The sequence below is a fragment of the Numida meleagris genome, chromosome Z, assembly GCF_002078875.1.
Source record: "Numida meleagris isolate 19003 breed g44 Domestic line chromosome Z, NumMel1.0, whole genome shotgun sequence".
NCBI classification, from domain to species: Eukaryota; Metazoa; Chordata; class Aves; order Galliformes; family Numididae; genus Numida; species Numida meleagris.
In genome coordinates, this window is record NC_034438.1 from 38,090,735 (window position 1) to 38,112,646 (window position 21,912).

Here is a 21,912-nt window from a genome sequence, read left to right on the forward strand (position 1 = left end):
TAAAATAATAATGTGGACAAAAAGTGTTAGATTGAGCTCGTTTGGTAAAACTGATTCAGGATATTTCTGTGGAACCAGCATCTGGTTTAGATATGGAAAGAGATGTTTGGAAAGATGACAAAAGTAGCATTCCTGGAAATTTCTGTTTTTCAGAGACTTATCTCAGGTAGTGGACTTGAGAGCAAATTTTGCTGTCAATACAGTATTAGCAGAGTCTAACTACATCTGCCTGCTTTATTAATCACTTAGGGCTGTGAGTTTGGTTAACACTGATAAGTGGGAATATGGAAGGGCTGATTACAAAGTCAAGCTGGAACTGACTGTGATTGAAAAAGTGACTTATTTATTTGGTATGTTGTTACTTTGTAATTAACTGACAAGTCTGATTCTCCTCAAAGTCATAAACATGATGATGCACGTAGTATTTGAAGACATCTACAGACTTTACATAAAAAATGGCCTTACTGTAGTGTGACATATTTTGCTGTAGCTGATATTTGGTACTTTAGTGAAGTGACACTTCTGATGCTTGTTTTTCTTTACTCTGGAACACATAGTGTTCAGATTATCTTAATTTTGAAGAACAAGCAATATATTTTCAGTATTCTTGATGTATGGTATTTAAAATTATATGATTTTTTAAGATATTTTTTTCTCAACTTGTATTTTTTACTCTTTTGTGTAGGTATTACAGCCTTGCGACTTCTTCTTTGAAATGAAACAGTCTGGTAATAATCCTCAGTCAGCTGATCTAATGATTAAATCTCTAACAGTAAAAGTAGGTAGAATTTTATCATGGTTTTTCTTCTACTCCTTCCTGCTCAGATGGCTTTAAAGTTGCTAATGGGATATGTCTCTTTAAAAGGATAAAAACTAAAAATCAGAAATAACTGAAGTGGTGAATTGTTTCTGTTCTTCACCAGATCACTTTGCTGCTTTAGCTTGCGAAAACAAATAAAATTAAAGAATAACAACTGTGTCACGATGCCCTAGTTTTGGAATCTGTTTTGCAAGAATGCTTGAAGTGCAGACATAACATCTAAAGCATTCACATATGGCTTTGGATAATGCAGTTTTGAAAGATCTTGTCTGGCAGAAAGGGGAGGTTGAAAATCTGAACAGATTAAAATATAGGTTGCAGAAAGAAATCTGTTTTCAAGTGTGAGGAAAGAGATCTGTAGAGAACAGAACTATTTTGTTGATGTAATGTAATTCATTATGATTTTTTGTCTGAAAGTAGCTGACTTTTTTTCCTGTGCTAGCTTCTGATTCTCAATTATTCCAACTACTTTTTTGTAGGTTTCGCCAATAATCATAAATACAGTAATCACTATTACGTCCGCCCTTTATCGAACTGCAGAAACAGCAGAAGAAGAAATTAATCAAGTTCCTCCAGGCTTATGGAATACGAAAGACTTAAAAGATCTAAAATTGTGGTTTCTTGAAGAATCAAATGAAAGCAAAGACACAAATCCAGCCACCGAACTGGTTCCCACAGGACAGTTATTGAAAATGAGTATAGAATCTGTTGTTCTTACACTTGAAGCTGGGGTTGGGCACCGTACTGTACCAATGCTCTTAGCCAAGTCCTCATTTCTTGGAGAAGTCAAAAACTGGAGTACACTCATCAACCTACGTTCTCACCTTGAGCTAGAGGTGAGGAATTCTAGATCAAGAAAGAATTTTCTTAATATATTAGCTCACTGTATTATTTATAAAACAAAAGAAAAATGATCTGTGTATTTGATGATTAATCTCTTGAAGAAACCTGTTGCAGGAGAGGGACAGGAATGAGGTGCTAAGATAGTGAAAGCGGAAAATGTAACGCATTAGGTTTACAGTATTAATGGCAGTGATTGGGGTTGTACAGTCTCACATTTCTACACATTTTTGCTCTATCTCCATCCCAAAATCCTGTTGTGACAATATGAAGTTTTGAAGAAACAACAGGCTAAAACTCATGAGCAATGTTAAACTGAGATTGCTACAGAATATAATAATGTGTCCCTATTTTCAAATATTATGTGGTATCAGTATCGTACATGAATCTTCCAAACTGGCTCATGTTTAGAAATTAGTAATGTAAAATTCAATAGCTCTTGTAGGTAGATTCTTCCCTATTTTGTAGTGCTTTAGGCTTTCAGTACCTAGGATTTAAACTAAAATTATATTTTAAGTGATAGACCTTACTTAACTTTTTTGGAAAGAGAACTTTAGTAGAGGCTTAGATGCATGATTTATTTTATTATGCATTTTCTTCTTCTTATGATGGGAGCTAACTAAAAGTCCATCTTGATTATGTCTTTTTTTTATTCCAAAGTGATTAATGTATTTTTGTAAATCAGAAATTTAAGTCCTTTAAAATATATGTAGAACTTACATTATTTTAAGTAGTGTGTAATTTCCAATAGGTACACTATTTTAATGAGATGTTTGGAGTGTGGGAACCTTTACTTGAGCCACTAGAAATTGAGAAGACCGACTTATTTAAACCATGGATTCTTGAAATCAAGGTATGTTTCCCAAAGCTGAACTTTGGAAAATCTTTCATTTAAATTCTTTTTTGGGGAAAAAAAAAAAAAAAAAACCAACAAACAAGCAGTTATACCTCTGCACCTTTCAGTACTGAGCGTATTTAAATTCTAGTCTCAAAGTGTATTATTAATGAAGAGGGATGAAAAATAATGTATTAATATATTAATGTAATAATGTATTAATAATGTATTAAGCTCTATTATTGGAATTTCATTGACCTCTGAAATCTGTCCTTTGCCTCTTGCCTTCTTTATTCCTCCCCTTTTCTTGTTTTAATTTGAAAATAAAAATCTGAATAAAATGGGAATATCAGTACAGGGCAAAGAATTGGGAAGAGGAGAGGAAAAACATAGTCATGAGATGAAACTTTCGCTACAGAAAAAATGATCAGGCAATTCTTAAAAAAAAAGAAATAAAAAAAAATCTCCTTTCAGATGAAGAAGAAAGCTAAAAAAGCATTAGTTGAATCAGATGCAGAAGAAGAAACCTATAAAGTTCCAGAATATAAAACAGTAATAAGTGTTTCCTCAAAAGATCAGCTGAATATTACATTATCCAAATGTGGACTACAAATGTTGAGTAACTTGGGAACGGTAAGAATGCTTACTTAATTGTACAGCATGAGAGTTCTGTGAAACAAATATTTGCACGAATTCTCTTGTTGAAGCCTTACTCAGAATATTTATATTTTGTATCTTTACTTTCTAGGCATTTGCTGAAGCAGCTAGTCAAACTTCAGATATCTTCAAAAAAGACCGAGCGCCGTTTGTACTAATAAATTCTTTAGGACTTGCCATCACTGTCTTGCCTAGTGATTCTTTCAGAGTCCTCAATGCTGAATTTGGAGCAAAAATATTCAATTTAAGAGATGGAGATACTTTAAATATGGAATATGTCAGAACTAAAAGTGAGAGTGAACAGTTCACAGCAATGACAACCCTGAGTAGCAAAAGGTTTTATATTCAAGTCTGTAAGTTCCAAAATTCACAAACCTTTGTTTTTCATAAATACTTTGTGATGCACCTTGTATTTGCCATGCAGCCCTCCAGTATTTATTGACGTGGAAAGTACTGTTTCTTTGGATTGCAGATGCATGATAGTGTTTGAAATCCTTCTTTGGCCTTCTTAGCTAAAAGTTGCATGTATCTTTCTTGTTAGTTTCTGTAGCATAAACTTTCTATTATGATAATTTATTAGATTACTAATCTTTATTTCATTATTTTATTGCAATTACTTTTTTGTTAATATTTGCAGGTTAATGTATAATTAAGCTGTCTATTTTTAAAATTTTTTAGTTTTTAACAGTTTAACAGTACTGAGGGCTGTATATATGCATGTTCAGAGAAGGTATCCTTAAGGGAAAAGTTGTCAAAGAAAAACTGTTTTAAATAATTTAAAGACAGTTATAGCTAAAATTTAGCTATTTTTAATGGTTTATGAGTTAACTACATATGTTGGTTTGTTATACCAGTTGACAGTTTTTCAAGACTGATTTCTCAAACCAGTTGTGACTATATTATTTATTTATAGTTGAATTGTTTTTTGCAGTATATATGTGCAATACCTTATTAACAAGCCATTATATTTTGTAAATATTTATTTGTAGGCACTGATATTATTAGCAGAGGCAAAAGCTACAGTGTATTTATGTTACAGATTCGTTTACTCTTTTTCCTGTGGGAAGAAAACAGGAATCTTTCCTGTTTGGTCCCACCACAAGGCTGTCAGACTAGAAGGGGCAATTGTACTTTTTCATCTGCCTTAATTTTTTTTTTTTTTACAGATTGATTGCTATAGAAAATACACACCTTTCTCTTTTTTAAATGCATCTTTATCCTTCTTTTGAATGTTCATTTCTGACCTTGTAAAATTCTAGGTCCACATAATCATTCTGCTGTTGAGAAGATTCCGTTGACCAAAGTGGGTCGATGTATTTACAGAGTAAGGCACGAGGAGTCAGGTGTTGAAAGGTCCATTGTCTGCCAAATTGATACTGTTGAAGGAAACAAGATGATAACTATTCGTTCTCCTATCCAGGTATATATCCAGGATGCTTCCCTCCATTGTAGTTTCATTTATTTTTAAATTTTTTTTAAATGAATGTAGATCGTAGAATCACAGAATTGTAGGGGCTGGAAGGGACCTCTAGAGATCATCAAGTCTGACACGCCTGCAAAGCAGGCTCCCTAGTCCAGGTTGCACAGGTAGGTGTCCAGGCAGGTCTTGAATAACTCTAGGGAAGATGATCTTGTAGTCTTTAAAGAATCATTTTAAAAAGCAGTATTTTACATGCTGATCTCAACAATTCATGTAACTTTGCTACTGTGTATCATAAGGTAGTTTAGAAGAGATTTTCAAAAATAAAAAGCTTTTTGAAAGCAACAAAAGCACTGGATTTGAGGGGGTTGGAGACCAGAGAGCAAAACAACATTGTTCAAGTAGATTTTCTGTTAGAGAGTCCCTTTGAAATACCTGACTTTTAATGGAAAATGGGTAAGATGAATAATGAGAAAGTGCTTATTCTGTGCTCTGTTTGGCTCAGAACAGTTTACCTTACCAGTCTTTCCTTATGTATCTTGCTGGATTTTTATTTTGTATAGATAAGGAATCATTTTTCAATCCCATTCAATATTTTTGACGAGGGAAGATGTCTAGGGACTGCATCACCAGAAAATGAATTCAACATACCATTGTCCTCATACAGGTACTTTATTAGATTGTTCTTTTATCAAATAAAATGCTTATACACTGCTGATTATTGTATACAAATAACTACATTAAAAAAAAATCAATTTCCCATTGCTACCTAATATCAACACACAATAGACATTTTTTTGATGGAACGATGTCTGGTTATATATTGCAGCTGCTTTTTTTTCTCTTTTTTTTTTTTTAAGAGATACTGAAATGTAACACTGAATGTAATGCACTTAAACTCTATCACTGATGTAGAATAGGACTTGTCCATTTTGGAAAGACTTGGCTAGCAGTATAGCTATGCTATTAACACCTGCAGGCTAATACCCAATTGAAATTGCCGTGTGTACTATTTAGCTAAGCTGTTACTAACTTGTAAGCAAATGTTTGTTTTGACAGTTTTTAAGGCTTCTTCCTTCTGTTTTCACCTAAACATCCCTCCACCTTTTTTATTTTTTCTTTTTAATGATGATAACCATGTAGTAGCAAATTTTAGTGTATATAACTTTCTTTGTGCTGAAGTTTGCAAAGCAGTCATAAAAGTTATAGAATGCTTCCTTGTTAGGTACAAGGCAATGACAGCAGTCCTTCTGTTTCAATTTCCTTTTTAGTTGAGTGAGTTACAGTGTACTGAAGGTGGTCTTACATTCATGAATGTTTCTAACTATATTATTAAATAAGACTATTTAATAAAATTATTTAATAAGAAGGCTTAGCAACTTTCTGATTCCTTGCACGGATACATCGGTGCGTTTCTTTAGACAGTTGTGCAATGTTTACTGACAGAAGTCTTCGGTCAAGAGGCACTGACTGGGTTAAAGCAGTTGCCTTAAGAAAGCCAAGACTACAAAAAATCCATAAATCTAATGCCTTATGTGACTAGAAAGAAAGGCACTTCCTGCAGATCTGTAACAAGAGTTGGATTGTTTATTCAGACCTTTTCCTTGGAAAGGTAATATAGCAGCTCTTGTACCTGAATTCAGTAGCTTCATAACAACCTTCATCAGCCTCTTCTTTTCAGGAAAAGAATGTGGTGATGTGAAGCAGAAAACTGCAACTGGTACAATTTTCCAGGAGCCTCTGGGATCTAATCTACCTTTAGCTTCCTTACTCAAATGAGACAAAGGCAGGCAATGAGTTACTGTCAGAAATCTTCAGAAATCCAAATACTAGTGTTAATATTACATCCTACTATTTCATAATTAAAATATTCAATCTCATACTGAGTGTTTAAAAATGCTTTCATTTACAGATCAATACTGAGTTTGCTACCCATAGCAAATGAAAATGGAGTGGATGGAGAATATGATATGTGTGAAGGAATTACTTTTGATGAAATTATGAAAAATGTTGACAGCTTATTGCAAAGGAAATGCCAGTCTGTGAGGTCGACTAACCACTCACTTATCATCAATATTGTTACTGTAAAAGACACATTGACATCTTCATTATGTTCAGATGATCAGTGGGATTATCCATATGTCGTTCATTTATGGCCTTCTGTTCTTCTCCACAATCTTCTTCCTTATCACATAACTTACTCCATAGAGGTAATTCTTCAGTGTTCCAGTTTTTGTGATGTTGCCCATTTTTGTTATGAAAGCTGATTAGCTAGTTGAAATCTGTTTTTAAATACGCTGCTGCTTTTTCTGTTTTTATGAAGCGAGCTTTACAGATATTACAGGGAAGTCTGTATCTACAGAAATGAAGTGACACCAGCATGGGGAAAAATGGTATTTATAATAATCATTACTAACTCATACTTCAGATACGAAGGCAAAGAGAAATTTATGCTGTGTAAGCTTAATCCTGTGGGAGAGTTGCTTTCTGTTTTCCATGTGTATCTTGGTATCTAACTAAGCAGTGTCAATTTTTCCTAGTGATTATGACTGCCTCAAGCAATGTAATTAGGTTATCCTACATAGCATTTTATGTGCTTTCAGAAACTGTCATTAACTTTTAGCAGTACCATGCTAAGGAAATGTCCCATTGCTGTCTTGTTGCTAAGTTTTTGCTTGAACTGCAGCATAAGTATACACTTTTTCCAGATGAAATTAAATGCCCTTTGACTGCTAGTGGGCCTTTGAAAGCTGAGCACCAGCAGCTCTCAGTTAAACACCAAAAATACATACTGTGTCATCACTAGTTCCTCAGCAGTAAACGTCTTAGTCTGTGGATATGTCTAGATTATGTCCTACTACTTACTGATATAGGTTTAGAATAATGTAAATGTAGATAAGAGACACTGAAATGCATTTTTCTCAGATGATAGTAGTGATTAGTATTTGGACGCAAGTAGAACAATCTAATCGTAACATTTTATCATAGATGCACTATTACTAGAGCTAGGGACTGTGATCTCTGCCACATGCTTGGAAGTAACAGTTTATTTTCTGTATCTCTCTTATGAATCTAATGAAATGAATTCTGAGTTGAGGAAATCTGTCATTCTACATATTTGAATCTGGTGACAGATTTGTTGGATTAGATGCTGATGACAATACATTGTTGTTTTTTTAATAAAATGTGGCATTAAGATAGATATCTAAGAATGTAACACAGTTAAATAATGTAACTATTTACTATTGTGCTCAAATAACTTGTATCTTGATTTATAAAAATAGCTAGAAATGTATGATATTGATATTGTTGTGGGTTTTGACTGTGACTTTTTTTTTAAGGGAAATGGGAACAAATATGTCACTCTGCAAGATGGATGTTCAGCCCAGATTCATAATGCAGTCTTGGATCAAACGAAACTAGATTTACAGTTGCTTAACTATCTTGATCAAAACTGGAAAAGCGAGTACCATATAAAAAGTAACTTACCGGATATCAGCTTCACAACATTTTACTGCATCACAGAGTTGGATAAGACTGAACTGGACATTGCTGTCCACGTGACATACACAACTGGGCAGATGGTTATAGCAATTCACAGCCCATACTGGATGGTAAACAAAACTGGTCGAATGTTGCAATACAAAGCTGATGGTATTCACCGCAAGCATCCTCCAGATTGCAAAAAGCCGCTACTGTTTTCTTTCCAGCCCAAAAACTTCCTCCAAAATAACAAGGTATTACATTTAGTAAAATCTAATAGCTCTGTACATTACAGTGCCGTATCTTGCTGTCTGTGGTTTTCTTTTTACTTTGAAAACTATCTACAATTACATGTTCTGTAAAAACCATGAAACTTACTGTACTATCTAAAGACAGGCTATTTTAAATAATAAAGTGTATTGTCAGATATACTTGGGGAAATTTACCAAAGATATTGCTAAGAAAGATATGCTCACCTTTTATCAGGAATAAAAATCACTAAGAAGTGTTCCCTGAGAAAAAAAACAATCCTTTATCTCATTTAAGCTGCATCAATAAAAGTCCTTGTTCTAATTAATACTTTGAAGTTGTTTAAGAATGTAACGCTGTGGTACTTAAAAATTGAATACTTGCAGTTGTGGTTGTTAGATTCTGTCTGAGTTGTTAGAAAGCTATGGTTTAATTGCAGTTCACCAATTGACTTTGCTAAGAAATTTTTAATGCTGCTTACTACTGACTGAGGAATGAATCAATACTGGCAATTGTTGTGTCTTATACATAGAAATACTGGTGTATTCGGTATGTACTTAAATTTGTATGTATACATGTATACTCTATATATGATTCCATAGGCCAATGTCTGTAAACTGAAAATTAATACCAGCTGCTTCTTCATAGGTTCAACTTATGGTAACTGACAGTGAGCTGTCTGATCAGTTTTCACTGGACACTGTTGGAAGTCATGGTTCGGTGAAATGCAAGAGTCATAAAAAAGATTATCAAGTATGTGAAGTTTATCTTTTGAATTCATTATTTTCCAGAAATATAAATGAAGACAGAGCAGAACTGCATCTAACAGTGTTCTTCTACTCACAGGTCGGTGTCACCATAAACAACAGCAGTTTTAATATTACTAGAATTGTAACTTTTACTCCATTTTTTATGATCTCAAATAGAAGCAAATACACTTTGGAAGTGGCTGAAGAAGGCAAGGAAAAGTGGATACCACTTGTTTTGCAACAGGTAAACTTATAAAGGAAACTGTTTCAAGTGTTTTCTTTAAGAAAAAAAAATAGTTACAACATTGATAGGAGGAAAAAGACATGCACAGTGTTCTATGACAGTGTCTGAATACACTGTGCTAGTTCAATAAGTTACCTGTGTTGTGTTACCTTTTCTCATTGTTACTTTTGGGCTTATAAATGTAAACCTGGTTTACAATAAGTGAAATGTTTTCTCTGTTACATGCATCATAAGTAGCGCTTTGCTGTTACTGTATTACATTTCTCCATATGGCACTGAAACTTCTGTTCCATTTTTTCAGTGATATGCGGTATGGTGGTTTGACTGACGTGGTGCTTGCACCTAGGACAAGTGGTGCAGAAATGGCAGCTTTCTTGCTGACAAAGTCTGCTATGTTGTAAACTAGGAATGCAGGTTCACTTTTGGCACTGCAGAATCCCTGTGTCTGATAAAGTTATTTTTCGTATGTGCCTAGAGTTCTGTATGTGTGCGTTTTTAGTTCAGTGCATCTCAATTTTCATGTTATGAACTTTCTTCAGAATGCATAGGAGAAAGAAAGTATTTGGGTGTAATGTTGGGTTCAATTTGGAATGATGCGAATGCTGAAAGCATACTGCCTTCTAGGAAGAGTGATATTTCTATTTCCCTCTCCTCCGATGGATCTTGAAGAGAGCATATCCAGAATACAGACAAGCTTGCTAACATGTTAGCTCATATCTCAGCTTAGTTCACTTCTCCACAGTGCACCCCATTTTCCTTCATTCACTTTTGTCCATTTAAGTTAAGCATGGTTCTTCCTTCTGCTTCTCAATTTATTCACTCTTTCTTAATGATAGGCTGTCTTCTCAGGGAAAAAGCAATTCTTGCATGTAGCCCATCTAGTCTTGGACATGTGTCCTGTCTGGAAAAGAGCTGATCTGTCAAAATTCAATTTCTATTTTTGAGAAAAATCTATATCTCTTCAAATGTTGCAATAGGAAGGAGTTGGTAGAGTTTGAGTGGTATGAAATGGCTTGACAAGGATAGACAGTTCTTAAAATTAGATATAGTCCAAGACAGCTGACAAGCATGTATCTCTTTTCAAGAGACCTACGCTCAATCCTTACATCCTCCAGCTTGTATTGATAGTGAGGGTTGCCACAACCCGCGTGCAAAACCTTGCACTTGGCTTTGTTGAACCTCATGAGGTTCACCTGTGTCAACTGCTCAAGCCTATCCAAGTCTCTCTGAATGGCATCCTGTCCTTCAGTTGTGTCAATCGCACCACACAGCTTGGTGTCATCTGCTAACTTGCTGAGGGTGCACTTGATCTAACTGTCGATTCCAGAGTGCAGGTCCAAGTACTGACCCTGAGGGACACTGCTCATCACTGATTTCCATCCAGACATTGAGCCATTGACCACCACTCTGGGTGTGATCTCATAATCAGTTCCTTGTCCATTGAACAGTCTGCCCATTAAATCTGTATCTTTCCAATTTGGAGAGAAAGGTGTTATGAGGAACCATGCCAAAGGCTTTACTGAAGTCCAAATAGATGACATCAGTGGTGCTTCCCTTTTCCACTGACACTGTTATGACAGAATAAAAAGTCAAATTAGTGTTCCTACTACAGAGTGGAGACGGGAGTATAATGTCTGGTGAAGCACCTATAATAGAATATCCCAGGTTGAAAGAGACACACAATGATCATCAAGTCCAACTCACAACTTCACGCAATACTACTTAAAAATCAAATCATATGTCTGAGGGAGTTGTTCAAGGATGTTCTGAACTATAGTGGCTTGGTGCTCTTACCACTGCCGTGGGAAACCTGTTCCAGTACCCGACCACCTGTTGGTGAAGAATGTTTTCCTAATACCCAATCTGACAAACTGTGTGGCAAAACATTTGGAAATAGCACTGTTTTGTGCCTAAACCACTAAAGACTGTTGCAAAAAAGTAATGTATTTCAATTCTCTGTGGTTGATTCTGTGACTTCTTTAGCTAATCATTTTTACCTGTATTAATTTTTATTTAAAACTTTGTCTTATTGTTGACTGATTCTCTTTGAATTTCCTCTGAGATCTCCTATGCTCCTATGTTGAGACTTACTTCCTTTACTTTGTGCTAGTATATTATACGATTTATGTTTCCTTTGGTGTTGGTGTAGATAACACCTTCAGTCTTGCTGTTTAACTATATTTTTTTCCTTTGTCTTCCTGCTTCCTGTGGTGTGAGAAACAATGGGAAAGGGAACTTAGTGGCATGGTAAGTTGGTGAACTAGTCTTTCACCATTGACAATTTAATTCTAGGATTCAAATATGATTGAGTAAAAACATCTGACTTTCTCAATCTGTATTGGAAAGAGATGAATCTGCAGTTTTGAATGCTACAGGTGAACAGTTTGGCATATAGGAAAAATGTTGCATCTATACAGTCACTGACTTATTGTGATCTTTTCATTCTGAGCACAGAGCCACCATGAACTTCATAAGAATGCTGTGAGTGCTTGCCAACATTGTTGAGAGTTATGAATAATCATAACTTGTCCCTTTTACAGGACTCTTTTTAATCAGCAGCAGACATTTCATTAGTTAGAGTTAAAACTTTTTTCTTTGCTGCCTTCCCATCTTATCTACTTAGAATGTAAACTTAAACTATTGTTTGTTATTGATTTTTAAATCCAGATGGGATGATTTCAGTTGTGGATGAAAATAGTAGAACATACACTCTGGCTTAGTTGCCTAAGGTTCATACTTTTTCTGTTTTATAAACGCATATTTATATGTGAGTGAGTATGTGTATTATATATACTACAAAAGATTAGCTAATGTGCCAGTATTCTGCTTACTCAAGTTATGTAGCAGTATATTTATGCCATTTATGCCAATTTATGTCATTGAAAAATTCTTTTGTAATAAATTTATACTTATTTAACAAGAGATCTTTTAATGAAAAAAAAAAACAATTTTGTGAATATTTTTAAATTTCTTTTTAATAAGCAGAACCGCTTTGGTGGTTTAGTTCTGCTCTGCTTTATACGTGGGATTTCAAATATGTTATCTGTTTTGTGTCTGAATTTTATTTTATGCATTTTATTTCTGAATCAGTTTATTGTGTTCAGGTAAGTAATTAATTTCAGGTGTTGTAACAGATTCTGACCCAATTCTACTACAGTTCTGAGTGAAATTTTAGGAACGAATGGTGGACTGAAGTGGAATGCCATCTAATACTTTGTCTTCTCATTTACTTCTAAGTATCTGATTTTTTTTTTTTTTAATAGTGTATTCCCTTTTGGCCTGAAAATGATGCCAACAAACTGCTTGTTAGAGTTGAAAATTCTGATCTCCCTCCAAAGAAGATAGATTTTGATAAGCAAGAAAACTGTCTCTTACTGCATTTAGACAACAAGGTAAATGGTTACCTTTGAAAATTATGTAAAAGCATAAATACATGTCCCATTTCCATTCTGCAAAGTTTTCTACTCAATCAAGTATTACAAAAGGTTAGCTGGGGAAAAAATATATATGTGTGTGTGTATATGTATGTATGTACACACAGATATAAGTAGATGTTTCATTATAAGTGCTCCTCTGAGAAATGAACTATTGAAGCTAAAATATTTTGTCAGAGTTCTCTACCTAAGACTGAGAAATGTTTACATTAGTTGTAAAGTGACACAGCTACTTTGAAAAGTAACTTTGATGTGGCTAAATTTACATATAGCCTCATCTGTCAGCAATTTAAAAATATTTGAATATTCTTACTAGTAGAATATTTTGAGGGATATTATGCACTTTATTGCATATGAGTGGTTCAAGAAAGATTGTGCTACCACTAGCCTAAATTTTGAGATTATAGAAATTCTCCATAGTTTTAGTTACTGCATGCAGTGCTTGTTTTCTAATAATGCTATCATTAGGAATGTATTTAATAGGCATGTTAAAACAGATGGTTTGTTTTATTGTTTGATGGTTTCATCTTATAAATGTTTTTAGAAATATTTAAATTATATTTGCTTTGTTAGAAAATAATTCTGCTGTTACTTACTATGTAATTTTTTCCATTTTATAGCTTGGAGGGATTACAGTGGATGTCAACTTGTCTGAACATTCTACAGTGATTACTTTTTCTGATTACCACGATGGTGCAGCACCCTTTCTGTTAATAAACCATACTGAAGAAGAAATTATTGAGTATGGACAAAGGTATGTAAGGCAGTTTTTTTTACTGTGTAAGTCTGCAAGCAGATATGCCAATTGTTATTTCATGTATTATAAACATGTACGCTTAGTAGTAGGCAAGCAGTAGTAACTATTGTTGCAGTTTAATTTCTGTGGTGATAATAGTTCAGGCTAGATTGTTATTATGCATATATATATATTATATATGTACGGAACTGTTTCAGTGTTGCACTTTAAGCCTTTTATCCTTCCACTGCAAGCTTATAAATCAGTTGTGTACATTTACTAAATTACCTGCAGAATTAAAATAGACATGTGAACATTCTTTGCTTAATAATGGAGAAAATAAATGAGTGCTATGCAGAGAAGCATTTAACTGATGCATTATAGAACACTTTCATCTTCCTACAGAGGAACATGTTTTTTTAGTTATATAAACAGTCTATGAAAGTTTAGATGGAGTTCTGTGTCCAGATTTGTCTTTTCATTTCAAGTACCTAAGCTAGAATAATGGAGGAAAAAAGCCTATTTCTTAAAAATTGAATATCTCATTTTGTCAGAGCACCTAAAAATCTTTTGTTTTATAAATTGAATGTAAATATAAATAATAAGGTGATGTAGTGCAGAGCACCTGTTTCTGGAAGTAATTAAGTTGTTCTGTGAGCTAAAGAAGCAATGGTCCCGTTTCTTAAGAATTTTATGTCCTTGCCCCTTGCATTCCCTTACAACTCTTTCAGGGCATGGGATATATTTAGCTGTTCTGGAACTATGCACATGCCTACATCAGAGAATAAGTAATAGCTGAGCTGGAAATGTAGTTAGATTTCAAACTTGTCCTCTGCTGTCAAGTTTAGTTAAGATTTAGAAAAATAATGAGCTAAAAAATTACAAAAAAGAAGAGGGAATAAACTGAAAAACAGGTAGTTATTTAAGAATTATTAAGCCAGATTGAGTATCTGCTATCACTGGAAATTTGTCTTGATTACTCCTAAACACCTGCTGTAACGATATTTGAAATTAAGGGGGAAAGTCATTAAAACCTGAATTCTTATTTTCACATTTTCCTGCATAAAGCATCTTTCAAGGATTGTTACGGGGTGGTGCCATGTCTGCCACTTCTGTGATTCAATGCTGATAGTAGATTAGATGGATTAGTGCTCTGCTGCACCACTGGAGTGCAGCTATACCACTTCTGTTCTGAGACTGGAATGCTTCATAATATTTCATATGCTGATACTTGCAGTGCTGAGAAGTGCAAGAATTGTTACATCACTCTTGGTCTGGATCTTTCTAAAGGCCAACAGGCTCTTTCAGACAATTACACTGCTTTTCTTTAAAGATTTTTATTTCAAAAGCCGAAGGGCTGCTACTGAAGTAAAGGTTACAACTGAATTCTCATTTTCATGTAAGGAATATAGTAAAGTTTTTGGTTTTTAACTGTAAAGAGCAGTCATTTTATTAGCAGGATTTGGAACGTCCCCAGTGTAAGTTTAATACATATATATGTAACTTTTGTAATGAACCATACTTGACAATGGACAGGCTCCTTACAGAGACCAGAAAGCTACAGAAGAAAAGTCTGCCTGTTTTTACTGTATGTGAGGGGAATAGTATTTAAAATTGGCTTGCCTGAAAATACCCATTGTATCCAGGTACAAAGAACCATTTTCCGTTCAGCAAATCATATAGAAGAAAGCTTTCCTAAACAGAGGATTCAGAACAATTTTGTCAGACAGCACAAGTCCTGAATTTTCTTTTCAATCTGTAAGTTCCACTGTCTACTTCTTCTGTACTTAATGGTTCTCAATTACAAGTGGGAAAGAAAATGATTTTTATAAATCTAGTGAGCATACGTTAGTAAGTATTAATATGTATTTTTAAAGTTTAAATAGAGATTTTATTATTGCGTTGTGTATGTTTTTGCTGTGGTTTTTTTACCTGCTTATTGTTGTTTTCAGTTTTCACTTTCAGTACAGAGGAAAAAGTAAATATTCTTGCTTGTTTCATTTTGTTCCAGTTCCCTCAGTGAATTAGAAGGCTGTCTTCAGCCAAACAAGGCAGTGTTGTATACTTGGGCAGACCCAGCAGGATCTAGAAAATTGAGATGGAAATGTGGAAAAAGAACTGAGGAAATTACACCAAAAGAGGTATGTAGATCTGCTTTTAATGCTATTTACTTTTCTGTGTATGTTTTTTCTGTTACTACATCCTTAATAAATCTAGGCATTATTCTGATGCAAGTACAATACAGAGGAAATTCTCTCAAATCACAGTAAAGATGAATGTTCCATAGCTTCATATTCAAAAGCCAGGAATGTTTGTATTCATAGTGATGCTTATGCTGACCGTACTTGTATGCATGTTTTTGTTATTCACACATAGAATTTTCTGGAAAAGGAGGAACTGTGATTTCCTTGAGGTTTTTATATGCAAGATTAGAATAATAGCTAGGTTTGCATAATTGTATAATGTTTTGCCAGCGTTTGCAGTACTGGTAAGATTTTCACCTTCAGAAACAGAACTTTGTCTTGTTGCAGACCTAATTAAATTCTGGGGTAGCTGATGTGGGAGTAATCTCATTTGCTTGAATCAAGACTGTTGTTTTGCCTATCACATTGCATCTCCTACTGCATTTTAGTTTACTCCTAGAGGAATAGTTCAATCAAAAAAAATAATTGAGTTGCTTTAGATGTGCATGTGAAATGTGCTGATTTGTATAACGATGACTTAATGATCTTAGAATCTAATATGCTTCCGCTAATATGCTTCCGCTATAACTGCTAAATAATGATATTTCTTGGTGCTGTCCTACTTCAAAAGGAAACTTGAAGATATTTTTTTGGTGTTAATCACTTTTTTAGTAAGATTTTGATTCTTTAACTAAAGCAAGGGTAAATGAAGTGTTTTAGACATTTAGAGGTTTTCTCTTGTGGGTTCATAGAATCATAGAATGATGTAGGTTCAAAGGGACCTTACTTACACACTTAGCCCTGACACCCAGTAGGTCAGGCTGCCTGAGGTTCCAGCCAACCTGGCATGGGGTTGTCACCAAAGTGACTTGGTCTTGCTGAATCTCATACAATTGGCCTAAGCCCATTGATCTAGCCTGTCCAGATCCTTTTATAAGGCTTAAGTCCAGATAGCCTATATTCACAGCCTTTCCCTCATCCACTAGGCAGGTCATCTACTATTAGAAGGAGATGAGGTTGATCGAGCAGGACATGCCTTTTATGAACCCTGACTAGGCCTGATCTCCTGGTTGTTCCACACATGTTGTGAGACTGTACTCAAGATGATCTGCTCCATGACCTTTCCCAATACTGAGGTCAGGATGACAGGCCTGTGGTTACCTGGATCCTCCTTGCAACCCTTCTTGTAGCTGGGTGCACCTCCAGTTGTCTAGGACCTCCCTGGTACCTCTGAACCTCCCAGGACTGCTGATAAATGATGGAAAGTGGCTTGCTGAGCACTTCCACCAACTCTAGCAGTACCCTCAGGTGGATCTCATCTAGTCCCATGGACTTGTTACAGTCCAAGTGGAGTAGCAGATCACTAACTGGTTCCTTCTGAATTGTTGGGGATTTATTCCGCTCCCCATGCTGGTCCTCCAGCTCAGGGTGCAGAGTGCTGCACCCTGACTGGTTTGACTATTAAAGATGGAAATAAAGACGGGAGTGAGAACCTCCATGTTTTCCTCATCCTCAGTAGCAATGTTCCCTGCATCATCCAATAAAGTATGCAGATTCTCCTTGACTTTTTTTTTTTCCTAGAGGCACATCAATAAAATAGAAGTGTTTTACAGATCCTGCTTTTATAATGTCAGTGGACTTCAGTGGATATGGCAGTGCTAGGGATTTTTGCCACTTAGTTAACTTCTGCTGGGGAAAGAACAATAACTGTGTTTTTTTTTCTGTAACTGGGATTAGTGTACATATAATATTCCATATGTAATAAGTAAGAATGTCATAGATGAGGTTCAAACAGAACAGTAACAACTCTGTGTTTGCCAGAATGCATATGAGAGACTGTGAAAAAACTTAGTAATTAAAAACTTTATTTTCCTGTACCTTTTAAAATAGTCTCCTATTTTTGTTCATATTCTTGTTCTAAAGTCTTGCATTTGCTTGATGAATAGAGTTGTAAAAGCCTTTCCTCTCTTATTTGTAGGACAAAATAGAAGTACTCAACCTGGACTGTAGAAAGGTGGTCTATTTAGTGTCATTTTTTGAAGGTTTGCAGCGCATTGTCCTAATCACTGAAGATAAGAATGTATTTAAATTGGCATATGAAAGTGTACAGGCAGAACTAGCAGAGCAAGAAATTATTCTGTCTTTACAAGATGTTGGAATTTCATTGGTTAATAATTATACAAGACAGGAGGTGTCCTACATAGGAATTACAAGGTAATGTAAGAAAACAAACAAACAAACAAACCTGCAATATCTTAAAACATTTAAATTTTCAAGTATTTTCCCTAGCTGAAATTTCTTTCCCCTCCCCTCCCCTTGGAATTTTACCATTTGTAAATGTCTTGCGAAAAGATTGCAGTAGACAGTCTGTATCTAATTTGGAAAAAGAAAAAGAAATCAAACTTAAAAATAACAACAAAGCAACCCTAGCAAGAAACCAAACAGCAATTTCAGTTATTTTGCCCTTTTCTTTAAGATCACCTTTTCTTTAAGATGGTTCTGCTACTGATGTATCTGAACGCAAATGTAGCTAAAAGAAACTGGGTTATAGGGAGCTATGTCTGATCAGCTGTGTGTATATGAGCTATAATAATACCTTGTGGAAAGAAAAAATATCTTCCACTTGGCTGATAGATAACTTTGTTAACTTTTCTAGAGTTACATCAGAAACACTAGCTTCCACATAGTATCAAGAATGCAGTGGGTGATTTATTTTTATTTACCACTGTAACGCTTTATGATGTGGTTTCTCATTATATAGTAATTACCTATTAAAAACCATAATTAGGTACGTAAACCTTGTGTTGAACTAACTAAATATTTTCTCTTGGTCCTTTTTTTATTTTTTCAAAGTTCTGATGTGGTCTGGGAGACGAAACCCAAGAAGAAGTCTAGATGGAAACCAATGAGTGTTAAGCAAACAGATAAGTTAGAACAAGAATTCAAAGAATACAGTGAGCTAACTCCATCGGAAAATAAGACTGTTGAGTTGGAACCAAACATTTTGGTAATACTGATAATTCTATAGATTTATTTTTTATGGGTGGACAAGGGGAAAAGATCATTTATTATTTTGTAATTTCTGAAAAACTGAAAATTAGAAGATGATTGGCGTACAGAATCCATTTGAAATTCCATCTCTATTTCTGCCTAGAAAAAAAAACACGAACATTTGAAAGGTTGCTGTAGGCCTGATTTTGATAGCCTCTAATTTTGAAATTGAATTACAATGTTTTTACAGGTCATGGGACTAAATACGCACAAAGCTACAAAAGGTTACTCTGTTATATCAAGAGGCAGGGAAGGATGTTAGTTTGAGATTGGGAGATTATTTTAACACAAAGTCTTGTATTTTAGCTGACTGTGATATCTCACAATCTCACAAAATTCAGCTGTGTCATTCAACCACATACATTTAAAAAAAATTATTCCTGAAATAATTATGAGAAGTAAAAGCATGTTATGCTCTGAATGCTGCTGTCCTTGTCTATAGGTAAATTCTACATACTCATTAGAACTGTGCAGTAGTTAAATGAATGTAGTATAGGCAAATTAGTCAGTTTTTATCTTGGTCATAGATCTCTGGAAAACTGTGTACAAAAAAGCTAAAAATTTCCTAAATAATTGAACATATGGATTCCTTATTTTGTTTTGCTTCTGTTGAAATTTATAATAAAGTTTTTACTGTTAAGCTTTCATTCAAATGTTAATGAAAATTGTTAATTTAAAGTCTAATATAAAAAGCCCTCTTTTATATCATGTAGAATAACACCTTTTCCTTAATATTGCAATAGGTGTGTTTAACTCCTAGTGGAAATGACATGAAGATTCAACAACCCAATGAGATTCCTATCAGAAGGAATTACCTGCCAGCTTTGAAAGTTGAGTACAGTTCATCGGCACATCAGAAATCTTTCAGAATTCAAATTTACAGGATACAAGTAAGTTTTTTATGTAAAGTTGGATATATTTTCAGAACTGTCTGGATTTTTCATGTTTTGAATGGCTTCAACATCAGTGTTTCTCAGCCTTAAAAACAAAGTACTGCTTACATGCTTCAGGGAAAAAAAGGTCACCTGCGACTTGAGGAAAAGCAGTTGCTGTTCATCTTCTTTGCTTTTTTTGTGGCTTTTATTTACAGTCAACACAAAATTAGGTATAATTGGCTATTTTCAGCAAATTATATGTTCAATTTTTTATAAACAAATCCTTTGCAACATTTTTTTGGGGATGCTTATGAACACCAACTGGGAGAATCATTTCTAGCTTTTCTAGATTATTTGGCTTGGATAGTTTAAGTTTGAAGGTAGAAATATTTTGAGTTATTGTGGTGTCTTCTTGTCCTGCTTTTGAATTGGTGGAATTCTACAGGTAATGTTCATAATTCTTGCCTTTGTCCTACTTGTGAAATATTTCACTATTGAAAAGCTAATGTGCTACACCTTGTCCTGTCCTTACCCCTATTAGATACAAAACCAGATTCCTGGAGCCATATTTCCCTTTGTGTTCTATCCTATTAAACCTCCAAAGTCCATCACCTTGGATTCAGGTTTGTTGTTCTAGTTTAACATAATCTTTACTTCTGAATACTTACTTTTAATAAAGTGAACCGTGCCACTTTTATCATCTGAAGACTGTATGTGATCACTGACTGAAGAATCCAGATACAAATATGTTACAGATAGGAAAGCAATTTTCTCTGCAAAGCAAATACAGAGAAAACCATCTAAAATTAACAATCTCAATAATAACGTGAACTTACTTCATCCATTTATATAATACCTTTTAAAAGTACATATTTCTGACACACAAATGTAGTGTTTGTGGAGGTCATAAGGTGAAAGTTAAATTTGTGTTGAGTTTTCAGTAGTTGCATTGAGACCAAATCTAAAGATAAGTGCTTACTATCTTTTACCTGGTGAAAAGAGGAAAACTTCAAACTGTTACTAGGCCTGATGATAGGAAAATAGTTTTTGTATTACTCATATTTGGAATTTTAGGGGGAAGTGAGGATTCTTAAGAGTCAGTTTTCGTCTTAAGTTACCCAGTTTTTCCCCATGGCCCAAAATAAATTGTTCACAGTAATCAAGTTGTATAAAAAGCTTATTTCTTTAATTGCTTGCATGCAATAGTTGAGCCAGTGATCTAGTTGACTTATCAAAAATAATGAGAAAAGAGACATAAATCAATGCTAGACTAAACTCTGAATCACTAAGTGAAACACTATATAGCAGTTCCTTAGCAAATTGTATTTTCCATGTTTCATTTGTAGCCTTTTAGCTTCTCCGTGATATGGAGCATAGACCTCCAACTCTGTATGCTATATGCTGAGCTGCAGTCTTCCATTAACTCACTTAGAGCAAAGTCATCTGGAATATCAGAGTAATGACAGGAGAGACTCTGAGTTGGTGCAGAAATGACTGCTAGTAAATCTGTGCAGAAAGCTATTGAAATATCAGTTATTTATCCTAAATAAAGTCAAATTTAAGCCAGAGTTCATAAATCTGAGGTTTTTTAATTTATATTTTTGTAATGCTGTTTGAAAAATTTATTCCATGGCTAGAGAAATCATATGTCTCAGATTTTATTAGCATTAATTTACTTTTCAATGAAATGATAGATTTTTGGACATAAGTGAAATAGAATTTTGATATTCCTTTTCATCCTTGTCTTCCTATGACTTTCTGTTCCTGCTCTTTTCCATGATTTGTTTCCCAGTCACATCCATTATATAATCCGACTCCATAGGATTGAAAAAATCCTGAACATACATGACATTTTCATGTTAAAAATGGCAAGATATGTCTATCACATAAAGATCTGTGCTTATCTCTTTTTATTTTACAACTTCATAGCACCAAAACCATTTACTGATGTCAGTATTGTTATGAGAACTGCAGGACATTCACAAATATCTCATATTAAGTAAGTATTTTTACATGTTCCATCTCTGTGCCATTTATTATATTTAATCAAGCTTCAAAAGTTAAAATCAGTGTAGAGTCAAGGTAATTTTCCCCCAGGTAATTTTAACCAGATAAGAGCGCTTAAGAGAGGTGAAAACTCTGCCCTCCTTTTTTGCTCACCTAAATGCAGAATAATCAAGGAGTTTCAGTGATTCTTTTAAAGTAGATTTTTAGTCTTTTTTAGTAATTTGGAAAAAAAAGCTTTCTATACTGCTAAGTGTTGCTACTTTATTAAAATAATTCTGATTACTGAAAATGTATTTGTCTTCCACCATCACAAGAAACATTTTGACTAC

The 21,912-nt window shown here is 34.4% G+C and overlaps 1 protein-coding gene across 5 annotated transcripts in view; it reads left to right on the forward strand.

Moving 5' to 3' along the window:
- VPS13A (vacuolar protein sorting 13 homolog A) overlaps nucleotides 1-21,912 on the forward strand; it is a 94,572-nt gene that overhangs the window by 48,092 nt on the left and 24,568 nt on the right. For all 5 annotated transcript variants that reach the window (XM_021380015.1, XM_021380016.1, XM_021380017.1 and 2 more), the window contains exons 40-58: nucleotides 686-778; nucleotides 1,300-1,656; nucleotides 2,412-2,513; nucleotides 2,970-3,128; nucleotides 3,244-3,505; nucleotides 4,412-4,572; nucleotides 5,136-5,239; nucleotides 6,485-6,782; nucleotides 7,914-8,309; nucleotides 8,953-9,057; nucleotides 9,151-9,297; nucleotides 12,561-12,689; nucleotides 13,352-13,485; nucleotides 15,479-15,608; nucleotides 17,629-17,864; nucleotides 18,504-18,657; nucleotides 19,445-19,591; nucleotides 20,118-20,199; nucleotides 21,506-21,575. In XM_021380015.1, the coding sequence (XP_021235690.1) occupies nucleotides 686-778; nucleotides 1,300-1,656; nucleotides 2,412-2,513; nucleotides 2,970-3,128; nucleotides 3,244-3,505; nucleotides 4,412-4,572; nucleotides 5,136-5,239; nucleotides 6,485-6,782; nucleotides 7,914-8,309; nucleotides 8,953-9,057; nucleotides 9,151-9,297; nucleotides 12,561-12,689; nucleotides 13,352-13,485; nucleotides 15,479-15,608; nucleotides 17,629-17,864; nucleotides 18,504-18,657; nucleotides 19,445-19,591; nucleotides 20,118-20,199; nucleotides 21,506-21,575 (3,266 nt within the window). The remainder of the gene's footprint in view (nucleotides 1-685; nucleotides 779-1,299; nucleotides 1,657-2,411; nucleotides 2,514-2,969; nucleotides 3,129-3,243; nucleotides 3,506-4,411; nucleotides 4,573-5,135; nucleotides 5,240-6,484; nucleotides 6,783-7,913; nucleotides 8,310-8,952; nucleotides 9,058-9,150; nucleotides 9,298-12,560; nucleotides 12,690-13,351; nucleotides 13,486-15,478; nucleotides 15,609-17,628; nucleotides 17,865-18,503; nucleotides 18,658-19,444; nucleotides 19,592-20,117; nucleotides 20,200-21,505; nucleotides 21,576-21,912) is intronic.